This window comes from Meriones unguiculatus, chromosome 4, assembly GCF_030254825.1.
Source record: "Meriones unguiculatus strain TT.TT164.6M chromosome 4, Bangor_MerUng_6.1, whole genome shotgun sequence".
Lineage (NCBI taxonomy): Eukaryota > Metazoa > Chordata > Mammalia > Rodentia > Muridae > Meriones > Meriones unguiculatus.
Window position 1 is genome coordinate 60,994,459 of NC_083352.1, and position 13,795 is coordinate 61,008,253.

Here is a 13,795-nt window from a genome sequence, read left to right on the forward strand (position 1 = left end):
CAAGATTAATAAAATCTGGCCTCATCATATTTTCCCAATTATACTTGCATTCATTCACTGATAATCATAGAATCAAATACAAAGAAGGGCAGGCACAGAGAGGGTGTGTTGAGGTAACGGACAGTGAAGATCTCATGCTGTTTGAGGTCAACCTTTTGGTTGAAAATAGAGGAAAGAAGGACAACTGTCAGTATTGTTTTTTCACTTTTCTCCTCTGCTGAATGCATCAAATTAGAGGCCCAAAACGGAGCTTGGGAAGTAGGTGAGGTTTCGCTTTTGCTTTGCTAAAAGAACCCCTATAGTTCTTTTCATCAGCTCTATGTAAACAGGTCCTTTGTGTATTTTGAACTTACAAAAAATTATCTCTAATGTTTCAGGCTACCTTTGAGTTGTTTTTAACTTTACTTATGGAAATAATGGAATAAAAAGCTAATGGTCATGAACCTGCATCGTAGAGTTTTGTATTCTGTAATTATATTTCTTTTTTTGCCCAAGAAAACACATTAATATTTATCTAAGATTCATTTCTCTTTGTTGACCTCTGAATCTGTTTGAGGTCTGCAACTTTCTCCCCAAATTTTCCATTATTTTTTAATTGTTTATCCCTTTAAAAATACCAAATGACAAATTATTAAAATAAAGTATGTATCCCTAAAATGTCCAGCCAACTAAGAAATAGAGAAAGCCTATGTAATTTTGGAAACTACTTCTAAAAGGATCTTGCCTAAACTCTGTTTTGAAGGAAGCGAGGAAAAACAAATGAATTTCATTAAGAAATTTAGTGAGCGTGTACTCAAATCTGTAACACTTTAAATTTTGTGTTATTTATTTTTCCTTAATGAAATACAGCATTATGAACCACCCTACACCAAACATGGGAACTGTTTGTAGGAGGTAGCAAACGGAACAGAAAAATTGTTTGAAGGAAAAATAAGGCTTCTACCTGTGCATTAAAATCCCATCTCAAGCACTGCCTTCTCTGAAGAAGCTAATAACCTACTACTACTGGCTGTCTTACTGCATCTAACAACTTACAGGGAAAACTTACTTGACAAAACACTCAAATTCCTGGTCAGGCTATTTAAGAAAGAGCTGGAACTGAAATGACAACTGTAAAAAGGGCCCAACTTGTCATCCATCCTATCAGCACAGGGAAGGCAAAACAGAGCAAGATCTTGTACATTCTCTGAATTATAGAAAAGAGGTACACTTCTTATTTCCCTTACACACACACACACACACACACACACACACACACACACATTATGGTGTATTTTTCTTAATCATTTCTGTTTAGATAGAGAAGAAAAGATTATGCACTTTCATTTTAATACCAGAGAACTGTTCAAACTAAAGAAGGTCCTCCTTGTTTTTCAGCAGTTCGTGATCTCTGAGGACACATACACATTTGTTTCGAGAATTTTTCCAAGTCACTTGGAACACATGCTGGACCTTTAAAAAATGCTGCCAGCTACGCAAACACACAGAATCAGATACAGGTACAAATGTTACTCTGGTCCAAAGAAATTTAAACAAGTACAAATCTAAATATAACTTCTGACCCAAGGAGATTTAAAAACAATTAAGGCCAATGTGAAACAACAAAAGACCCAGTTCAGTAAAGTAGATTTAAACATTTCTGATCAATACAGTAAGATGTTTTTATAAGAAAAGTATTCAAAATTGTATCTTCACTCATCACATTTTTTAAAATCTCAGAATGTCATGAGTGCCTATAATTTCATAGGTTGAAAACAGGATGAAGGAAGAAAAAACAGAGTTACTCACAAACTTGTGAGATGATAACAGGAATTTTTGTGTTTATCTGTTTGACATACATACAACTGAAGCTTTCTCCAAAAATTAAAAAAAAAAGAAGATAGTTCAAAATTAAAAAAAAAAAAACAGAAGAAAGAAGTACATCAAAAAAAAAATTTTAAAGGTGAAACAGAGAGAAGGAGGAAAGAAAGGAGGAAAAGGAGGTAGGGAAAAGGTTGAACACCCAATTATGAAATATAGCCATAATGATTTCAAGAAGACCTGTCCTAAACTAAAATTGATAGTAAACACCACTCTTATGATACTAAGACAAAAAAGTTATTATGATGGGTGAGTGGTAGAAGGATACTCTAAAGGAAAAACCATATGTCACATGACTGTTCCCACACTAAATGCCACTATTATTTCCAGTCACTGGATTATTCCCATAAAGAAAAAACACACACTGAATGAGGTTCAGAACCATGATTACAGTTGCAGGACTTCGCAAATGATCAGGCCTATTCTTGTCAGAGTAAATCAAGAACTGTTTTTTGCCAAGGTGGACAGCAGCCACTGCACTCACTGTACAGTACCTACACTGAGCTCTAGACAGCTCCATCAAACATCAAACTAGTCCATAATTCCTTATTTTCTCCATTTTACTTACTGTAATTCAGATTGTTAAAAATTATTGACACCAGAAACTTTGTAATCTGAATCACCAAAATAGGCTCAATAGCACCTTAAATATCACCAATAAAAAGCAAAACAAAAAGCTTAAAAACTCCAGCAATCATTAGCTCAAAGTAGCAGTAAGTATAAACAACATGAGTCTGTTTGAAAACCAACAGTCCTGTGCTTACTTTCAGAAGATCCTTGGAGAAATCCACACCTTCATTTACTCCTTGGAGATTTGTAATAAACTCTTGGCAGGTCATCTTCTTTCCAATATTCTGAAATGAAGAAAAATATATCATAATTACATTACAGAGTTAAGATTAATTCTTTAAAATGTGGTTAAACAGAGTTAGTAGCTCAGCTGGTTTTGAACATGTGTGTGTGTGATACAATAAAATTTAACTTAAGAAAGAAACATGGCTTTTTATGGTTTTTAATTTGTCATACTGTATAAATTGCAGTTATGCTAAACCTTTATTTTAACCCAGACAAAAATCTGTAAAATGATGATGCAATTACACAGGTTATTACAGGGTATAATGAAGTTTCAACTTAAAACATGGATTAAAATGTTATTTCTGAGCTGAATGAATGTTTGTATTTCCTTACATTTTGACTACACTGAAGGACCTCAGATTTATCCACTTTGAAGCTAACAAATTGTCTTATCTACCAGCATAGATAATGACTCCCAAGAAAGACAAACAGGAATTCACACTTAACAGTAACAGGACAGAATGTTAATACTATTCAAACTGGCTGCTTGAACTGCAGTTCCCACAAAAAGCTAAATAGGGGCAAATGACACTTGTACACACAGTGGGATGCTTTTTTTATAGTAAGCCTGTATGCCTCAGAAAAGGGGATTTTTGATAATACACAAAAGTGTATCTGCCCCTTCCATCTGAAGAGAGGCATCACCTCCCTCTTCCAATGCAATAAGCAAACCTCAGTATGGCTCCAGAGTCACTTAATCTTTCAAAGCTGCTCACTTGATAAATAAATCTTGAAAAGGCACAGAACCAAAAGTACTCTATCACATGCAGGAGAGGGAAGCAGGCCGAGAGAGATGGACACAGGGCAGAGCATTTCTGGCAATATGCAGTGGAAGGGAAGACAAGGAGCAGGAACATCCATATGTCTGTATGCAACAGTTTTATGAGTAACGCTATGCTTTCCAAAGCTAATGTTTTGGCTCATAAATGGCAGAGGTGTGACTTGAACCATAGTAGTCAGAATGACTCAAGCCACATGCTCCCAAACATAAAGGGTACAAGGGCCTCACTGACAGTCTTACAGCAGTGCATCCACAGAACCCCAGCTTCCAGAACACAGCCTTTTTCTTCAGAGCAATTACCTCGCACCTTCCCGATATCTACTCAGAAGACTCACCCACCCAGGCTATCTAAATATTTAAAGTGGAAGAGCTAGAATTGTTTTGTCAAAACTCTTGCTTCTTCCATCAGCAACTAGACACAAATTTCATACAAAAGACTAGATGAACAGACTGACACTAAGAACAAGCCTTGCCAGTCAACTTATTCAATAGTTATTTCCAAGGAAGTAAGTTTGCATTTCTGAAGTTTTGATTTTTTTTTCACTTGAAGCACAGAGAAGAAATTTAATTTTAAAATATACTTTGCAATGGTGTACTAAAAATGACAAAGAATCAATTTTCATAATACTTTCTTAGGTTAACCAAGGTATCTCAAGGTATGATCAAATCATTTCAATATGACTTGGCAAAGCCTTCTTATGTTTCAAGAACTTAAGATAAAAATGAATTATCACAAAGCAACTATGTCTTTTAAAAGTCTTGCTTTTAACTAAAATTTTTATAGAGACTCAATCACTAGTCACACAAAAATATTTTAACATGTCTGAGAAATTCAAATTCTTTTTATGAATTTGAACATTATTGACTTCTAATAAATGTTAATAATAATTACACAGTATAAATCATCCTAAAATATATTTAACCTGTGAAAACTCATATTTCATTTCATACTGTAGTTTTATTGCAAACAAAACTAGAAAAAATTCTTCTAACTACAAAAACATGTTTATAAGTAAATTCAGGTTAATGAGTAAACTTTTACCAAAAAGCAGCCCTAAGCGTAAGTTCAGGACAAATAAATGAAATCACACAGTGATTCATTGGAACATTTGGGCAAAGGAATGTGGGAACCTTCTAGAAAGGATTCACCACTAAAGTGACTAATAATGAGATTTTTAATAAATTCTGAGAGTTAACATGAGTTTGGAGGAAGCTGGTTTCAGATTTCTCAGAACACTTTAGGGGGGTTAAAATTTCAATGGTGTGCTAGGAGTAGCAACACAAGTAGAATTAGCAATAGAGCCCAAGAGAGAGGACAGGTTTGTTATAGTCAGGACAAAACCATGCAAACAACATTTGGTCTTGTTCATGTATCAAAAAGAATCTGGATCCTGAAGATTAAGCCCGCTGTTGAGGAAGGTGCTGCATCATTACTGACATGACAACAAAGACCTAGACTAGAGAATCAAAGACAAGGCATTCCAGTTTCCTCCTGTGGATGTGCTAAAGACTGACAAGAAGAAACTTATGGAAAAAAATGGGCTTATTTTATTTATACTTCCAGTTCATGGGCCATGATTGTGGGAAGCCTGTGCAAAAACTCATGGTAGGAACATGTCTCAGAAATTATGGAGCCACACTACCTACAGGTTCACGGCTTCACTAGCTGTCTTGTGTTGCTCAGGCTTACCTGCTAAGATGGTGCTTAGCCATTCATGGGATGGCCTTCCGGCACCAAAAGACAAGCCCACAGACATAACCACACGCTGATTTGTTCAGATAAATTCCTCAATTGGAGGTTTCCTCTCAGATTACTCTATGCTGTGTCAAATTGATAAAGCTGACATATAGAAATTGAGAAAACATTGACCCTGATTCTGAAATATATTCTACTACAAAGGAAAGACGATCCTAAACTTTTGCCCACTGCAGATACAACTCTCGAGTCAACCAACATGTTAAATTTAATCCTTGTCACTGAACTGCAAGAAACTGCCTGAGGCCCTCTGTGGTAGGCTCCTGTCTTGTTCTCTGTTTTCTCCCTCTTCCAATATCCATCCCACTTGCCTTTCTGAATGACTGATCATCTTACCCAAGGTGTTACTTCTTGCTTAGCTTCTTTAGATGTACATATTTTAATATGATGACCCTATATTATATTTCTGATATCCACTTATAAGTGCGTATATACCATGTGTGTCTTTCTGCTTCTGGGATACCTCACTCAGGATGATCTTTTCTAGTTCCCACCATTTGCCTGCAAATTTAATGATTCCCTTGTTTTTAATAGCTGAGTAGTATTCCATTGTGTAAATGTACCACAATTTCTGTATCTGTTCCTCAGTTAAGGGACATCTGGGTTGTTTCCAGCTTCTGGCTATTACAAATAAAGCTGCAATGAACATGGCTGAGCAAATGACCTTGTTGTATACTTGAACATCTTTTGGATATAAGCCTAGGAGTGGTATGGCTGGATCTTGAGGTAGCACTATTCCTAATTTTCTGAGAAAAGGACAACCTTTCTGAGAAAGGTTGCTTTTCAAAGTAGTTATACAAGTTTACATTCCCACCAGCAATGGAGGAGGGTTCCCCTTTCTCCATATCCTCTCCAGCATGTACTGTCACTTGAGTTTTTTATCATAGACATTCTGATGGGTATAAGGTGAAATCTCAGGGTCATTTGGATTTGCATTTTCCTGATGACTAAGGATACTACCCAGCAGGGTATAGAAGCAGTTGCTGAGACTTATAGCCAAACTTTTGGCAGAGTGCTTGGAATCTTATGAAAGAAGAGGGAGACAGAAAGACCTGGAGGGGACAAGAGCAACAGAACCAACAAATTTGGGCCAGGGTTCTTTTCTGAGACTGATTCCAACCAAGGACCATGCATGGAGATAACCTAGAACCCCTCTACAGATGTAGCCCATGGCAGCTCAGTATCCAAGTGGCTTTCCCAGTAAGGTAAACAGGAGCTATCTCTAACATGAACTCAATGGCTGGCTCTTTGATCACCTCCCCCTGAGGGGGGGAGCAACCTTACCAGAACACAGAGGAAGACAATGCAGCCAGTCCTGATGAGACCTAATAGGCTAGGGTCAGAGGGATGGGGAGGCGAACCTCCCCTATCAGTGAACTGGGGCAGGAGCATGGGAAGAGAAGAGGGAGGGTGGGCAGGATTGGGAGATGAGGGAGGGGGCTACACCTGAGATACAATGTGAATAAATTATAATGAATTTAAAAAATGAATACAAAAAAGGAGAAACTGCCAGTGCTACCCCAAATTTCAGAAAACACAGGCCTGTGTAGTATGTGGACATCAACAAAAAGGCAAAACCTTGCCCCAGCGAGAATGTGTCTCACCAAATGCTCAGATTATCATTAACATTTTTTAGCAATTAAGTTTTTTGTGGTTTGGTTTGTTTGTTTTCTTTTTTGTTTGTTTATTTGGTTTTGTTGTCATTAAGGTTTCTCTACATAGCCCTGGATGTCTTGGAACTCACTCTGTAGTCCAGGCTGGCCTTGAACTCAGAGATCTTCTGTTGAGTACTGGGATTAAAGGCATGCACCACCATAGCCCCGTTGCAATGGAGTATTTTTAATTAAGGAACATATGCTGGTTTAGGGACATATGGCTATTACATGCTTAATGGTCTGCTATGGTGTAAGTATAACTCTTAAGGTTGAGAAATCAAAAAGATGGGTGAATCACAGTATTTTCATACTCAACTCATTATGGCCCGGAAACAAAGATATCTCTCAGAGATGCCTGAGGATGTATTAACCATTTGATATGTTGCTGGATTGATGTGTGTTTTTTTTTTTAAGTAGCATTGGTCACAGTGTTTTTTTTTTAATTATTTTATTTATTATGTATACATTTGTTCTAGTTGTATTTACACCTCCACACCAGAAGACACCAGATCTTATTACAGATGGTTGTGAGCCACCATGTGGTTGCTGGGAATTGAACTCAGGATGTCTGGAAGAGCATCCATTGCTCTTAACCTCTGAGCCATCTCTCCAGCCCCCGGATTGATGTGTTTTGACTTTTTTTTTTTAAACATAGGCTATTCATAAAGGATAACATTCTTGTGATATCTTTGTTTTGCTATCAGGTTAACACTGCTCTTACAGAAGGATCTGAGAACTGTCCCTCTTCCATTTCTTTACATCTGTGATATACTTTATAACTACACTCATGTGATGGGCTTTTTTCATTGTACAGAGATCTTTAATTACTAACTTGACTTGTAAAGGTTTATTCAGACTTTATACTTCTTCCTGACTTTCAGTAGGCTTTTCCATTTCACATAATTATCTGTTCTGTTGACATCACTATTCACTATTTACTTAGTATCCTTTTATTTCTACAAAATCAATCAATAATAATTCCCTCCCTTTCATACTGTCTTTGGTAATATGAGTCTTCTCTTTTTATCTGGTTTGAAAATGTCACCGATACGGGACTGGAGAAACGGCTCAGTAGTAAAGAGCACACTGACTATTGTTACAGAGAACCTTCAATTCTCAGCACCCACATAGAAGCTTACAACTGTCTATAACTCCAATTCCAGGGGATCTCACACCCTCACACAAGCACACATGCAGTCAAAACACCAATGCACATCAAATAAGAAAAAAAATCATTAATTTTTTTTTTAAAAAGGAAGAAAATATCACAGGAAAGTAAGCCTATGAACTCTAAATGCACTAATTTTTATTGTCCTTCCATTCTGTATGCCTGCCATGTGTTATTTTTTCTTTAGTTTCACTGGTTTAGTACGTTATTTGTTTCTAAATGGGTTAGATGGTTTACACTCATTCTTCCATACTGAATGGTCCTTAAAACAAATTTGCCATATAGTACAGCTACAGTTGTATCCTAAAAGTGTTTAAAAATGGTTTTTACTCTTATCTAAAATTACTTCTCCATTTCCTTTGTGAAATTTCTTCTTCTTTGACTCATTATTTATTCAACTTCACAAATTTCTTTCAGTCCCTTATTTCATTCCATTTTATAGAGAATATACTTTGTATAGTTTAAATCTTTTTCCATTTATTGACTTGTTTTTGCCCTGTTCTTTATAAAATTCAACAACACACTAACACTTGTCTCTTATTTTACAATATGGCACATGAATACAGATACACTCTGGGAAAAAATATATAGGACAGGTCTTAACAGCTATCAAGCACAGAGAACTCTGTTCTTTGTGGGGGCTTAGACATTCAACTACTTGGCACATTTTTGTCTTTACCATTTTTCTCTCCTCTCTCTTCCCTCTCCTCCACCCTTTTCTTCTCCCTCTTCACCCACCCCCGTTTCTGAGTTTCTTCTCCCCATGAGTATGTGTGTGTGTGCAAGTAATATGTAGCAGAGCTAAAGCAAATTCATTAAGGAAAAGTGAGCAAGGACTTCCAAGAATGAGAGAGGAGTATCCCTTTGTGGGCTTCTAGAACAGCTTTATAACACTCATGGCTGATTATTCACTGCCACTAGAGGCAACTCAACCTTCAGCCCTATTCTGTTCTATAAGTAGGTCGGTACATATGATACAGAGAATGAAAATCCCAACCTCTTAATCAAAGACCTGTTGTCTTGGAGACATTCTGTGGCTACCCAGTAATCCACAAAGAGTTACCTCTGAACAAAAAACAATATCACTGTTTAAATCCTAACAAATGAAGAGCTCTCTATCAGAATCTCCTCTTACAAAGAAAACAGCAACTTTTAGGAGGTCTGAATTGGGAGCTAGAGGTTAAAGAACAAAAGAACAAAAAGTTTTCCTAGGTCTTTTCTAACATTGTGCCTACAATGGTTTTATTCCATATGCCAGGGGAAAAAAATTAAATACTATTTTATTGCAACAGCCGGGATACCTATATTGATTCAAAATTTTATACCTTCTTACTGAATTTCATTATTGTTATTTTAAAATGACCTACTTTGTCTCTAGTATAAGAACACTACCTTGAAGTCTACTTTTCTCACAGAAGTAGATGGCTCAATCTCTTACTGTTTGGAAAGGAGAGGGAAACTTAGGGAATACTCTCATATTCTGTACGGGACATACTATTTCCTTGTATTCCTACATTAATAACTGAAGGTTAAATAGTTTGGCAACGCTGTAGCTCCTTCTATCCCCTTGCAGTTACCACCATTGATTTTTATTTTTTAGTAGCTTTTCATGAACAAAAACTTCTTATATTTAAGGAACTCACTGTCCACTTATTAGCTGGCCACTGAGCCAAATAAGCAGAGACTCAGAACCACACGAACCAGGAGTTTGCCAATGGCTCTAAGTCATGCTTCACTCTACATCCACATTTATTTTGATTATTCATTTTGTAGCATCTTTGGTATAATTTCAGCGATGACTATACCATGTCCACAGTGGTAATAAAGGTACCCACTGGATATGCCTATAAACTTTGAAACTCCAGTTGGGAACGACCTGCACAACCTTCAAGTTCTTCTTCATTAGCATCAACTAAACTTTCAGTGGAAAAAGTACTTAGGGGAATCGATTAATATCATAATCGATCAAGAGAATATTTGAATCTTAGATAATCGTAAGGGAAGATATGTGTGCAAAAATATAAAAGCTATTATTTCTATAAGAGACTAGAGGATAAAGGTTTGAGCACATGCAGAAAGTAGAGGACTACAATGCATCCCCAGCTGATGTAGTATTGGCTCCACCTTTGACTACACAGGACAGAAGCATAATCACACAGTATACCGTGTGTCAATTTCTTTTATCAACAGAGAAAAAAAGCTAAAACATATGGCTTTCCCTGTGTCCAAGCACCTTCTGAATATCCAATTAGTTGAATTTGTTATTACTGCCCTTTGTTGTCTTTTTCTGGCTTACTGGTAATTCTTCTAAGAAAGGTTTAGAGGTAAAGGTGAAGGCTCAAGTCAGTCAATTTTAATTCTTACTGGCATGTATATCACACATCCTTCCTTCTACAAAATTTCATAAAATTTTTAATGGAGAGTACAGATAATATTATCTTTCATCAAGAATCCTTCTTTATAATAAAGTCCATAAATTTTAAAATTCCACTTGGTAAAGCTACCTCTAGTTACCGATTCTGTATCTTATGAGTTCTTGGGTATAACAAAGATGCTCATAAACTATGATATTCTATTCATTCTCTTCCCAAGTTCATTTAACACTTTGAAGAAAGGTAGGCCCCTCTGAAACAAGGGTTGGTGAATCACCTGAATCTCTATTCATGGGGTCAGTAAAGACTGAAAATTTGAAAAGGCTTCCTGACTCATTTAGACATAGAGATGGATGTCTTCCCAAATCTGCAATGGCATTGCAGGTGATGCCCTTGGAGATAAGGAAGACTAATCCAAACCTAGAAAGTGAAAGTATGCAAACAGGAAATACTACAAAAGTTAAGCATTTTGTTTGAAACCCTCAAATATTATACAGGTCAAAACCATAAATGTTTAAATGATCAAGATGTAATCTTTAGGAAAAGAATATTAATGAAAAAAAAAATAAAAAATCTTCAATTAAAGATTCACTGAATAAATTGAAGATTATAATCTATGTTGATAATATTGCTATATTAAAATGTATTTTTAAAAAGTATTTTTTTTTTGGTGTGTGTATGTGTGTGTATGTGTGTGTGTGTGCGTGTGTGTGATTTTATGTTATGGGTGTGCAGGCTATTAGTGGAGTCCAGAAAAGGGCACTGGATCCCCTGGAGCTGAGTGTCTTAGGCTTTCTAATGCAGTGATGAGCAGCCTGCTTTTTTATAGACCTAAGTACCCAGGGATGGTAACAGGCACAATGGGCTGTATCTCCCATTATCAGTCACTAATTCAGAAAATGCCCTACAGGCTTGCCTACAGCCTGAACTTATGGAGGTATTTTCAGAATTGAAGCTTCCCCCTCTCAGGTTACTTTTGCTTGTGTCGAGTTGACATCAAACTTTCCAGCACATGGAGATATAAGTTGTTGTGAGCTGCCTAATATGGATACTAGGAACTGAACTCTGGTCTTCTGGAAGAACAGCAAGGACTTTTACCAGTACAGCCATTACTCTAGCCCCTAAAATAGATTTCTTTTAATAGAAAAGAGTCTTTTCTTTAGGTATGTTTTAAAGACATGTTAAATTTTTTAGGGAATTCTTTGGATTTGTTTTCAAAATAAAATAATTTAAATATTTTTGAATAGTCCTAGTTCAAACTGTAAGTTAAGAGAACAGTTTAAATCTCACCTAATTACATTGAGGGAGGAGACATACAAACTGTAGGTAGTTATACAGGAGACTTTCTTTAAGCCTACCTACCAGTCAGTCAGTCTGTCTGTCTATCCATTCATCCACCTACTATTTATTCATTTATTATTTATTTGTTTATACATTTGTTTGTGAGAGAAAAATGTTATACTGGTCACTAGATCGTCCTGGTTGATCTGTAGTTACTATGTATTCAATTGTTAATTGCTTGCCCCCGAGATCTTCATTGTCCTATGAGTAAATTCTCACGTTTCCAAAATGGCATTGTGTGAAACCATACCTCCCAAATTATCCCTGATTGGCTAACAAAGTTGTCTACAGCCTGAACTGGGCAGAAAAGAGATAGATAGAGTGAAGGGTCACAAGCCTGGAGGTGGAAGACAGAGAGACCACAAGAAGGAAAGAAGAAGAGAGAGGAGATAACAGAGCAGGTCACCATGAGTTAGTGTGAACTAGAAGAAGGTGGCCAGGAGCAACTTGCTCTAAGGATTGGAATGGTGGAGAGAAGCAGCCCAAATGGAAAATATGCAAGTATTTATGGAGGTTTTGGCTGGGAAGTAGACACGATAACTTAGAGGGTTAATATCTGCCCAGCCCCAGTGCATTAAGGCTTATCAAAAATCTAATAGGTTTCTGTGTCTTTTATTTATGTAATAGCAGGTTAAGGAATGACTGCTACTGAGTTAATAACCAGCATTAATTAATATTACTAGAACAATTAATTCCTTTATATTCCTTAATAACTATATGCATCAATATCAAATATTAATAAATCTACAACACTAGATCTCTTAGACATAGAGTTACAGATGGCTGTGAGATGCCGTATAGATTTGGGATGTTGATCTCAGTTTTTCTGTAAGTACAAGTGTTCTCAACCACAGAGCTCTCTCTCCAGCCTTTAAAGAAGTCTTAAACATAGTTAATATGTTATGTAAGCTTTAATAATGTGGGTGCCCCAGTAAGGGAAGCAGGGGCTGTCTCTGACATGAACTCAGTGGCCAGCTCTTTGATCACCTCCTGGGTGCAGCCTTGTCAGGCCTCAGAGGAAGACAATGCAGCCAGTCCTAATGAGAACTGATAGGCTAGGGTCAAATAGAAGGAAAGGAGGACCTCCCCTACTAGTGGACTAGGAAAATGGCATAGGGGGAGAGGAGGGAGGGAGGATGGGATTGGGAGGAGACAAGGGATGTGGCTGCAGCTGGGATACAAAGTGAATAAATTACAAAAAATGAATAAGTCTTAAACACACAAATTCTATAAATTTCTGTATAGGATCAGAGAGCTAATATTTCAGGCTTTGCAAACCATATGTTCCCTATAAAAACTGTTCAACATTGTCATCTCTATATAAAGACTTTTAAAAGTAGGTGTGGATGTGTTCCAACAAAACTTTATACACACACAAAACTCAGATGAATTTTTGCCAGTGATTAATATTTGCCCATCAATTACTTACTATGAGTTAAGCATGAAAATAGAGTGAGCATCCAAATAGATCTAATCTTAATTTCAGGTTTTCCCTTAGTGGATTTTCCTCCACTCCACCAATAAATAAATAAATAAATAAATAAATAAATAAATACATACATACATAAATAGACAGACCTCAATTGTTATAATATAATGGGAGAAAGGGGGTGGGAGTTTGAAGACTCTTGTTCCTAAAGCTACACAAGCTGTAATAATAAATAAATAAATAAATAAATAAATAAATAAACTAAACAAAACCTCAGCCAAAGGAATATTGCTCCAGACAAAGAAATGGAACCTTCTATAAAGTTTCAACTATAATCTAGTAGTCTCTGAGCTATAGAACACTACTAGTTGAGCCAGGATTCTCAATAAATTATCCACCATGAAGTGGACCACAGCATCAAATCCAAGTTAGGAGTTGAAGAATTAAGCAGAATGATCATTACTTTTAGTGTTAAGAGCTGGAGCTGTGGAAAACGTGCTTTCGGAGAAACTAACAGCTCTCATTGTCTGTGGGTAAAACCCAGCTTCATAAATCTTGAGATATTAGAACACAGCCAG

At 36.5% G+C, this 13,795-nt stretch overlaps 1 protein-coding gene across 10 annotated transcripts in view; it reads right to left on the minus strand.

Moving 5' to 3' along the window:
• The window catches only part of Psd3 (pleckstrin and Sec7 domain containing 3), a 475,055-nt gene that overhangs the window by 227,058 nt on the left and 234,202 nt on the right, over positions 1-13,795 (minus strand). For 7 of the 10 annotated variants that reach the window (XM_060381871.1, XM_060381870.1, XM_060381874.1 and 4 more), the window contains one exon: positions 2,625-2,715. In XM_060381871.1, coding sequence (XP_060237854.1) covers positions 2,625-2,715 — 91 coding nt within the window. The remainder of the gene's footprint in view (positions 1-2,624; positions 2,716-13,795) is intronic. The other 3 variants (XM_060381869.1, XM_060381868.1, XM_060381873.1) reach the window with 1 other exon arrangement.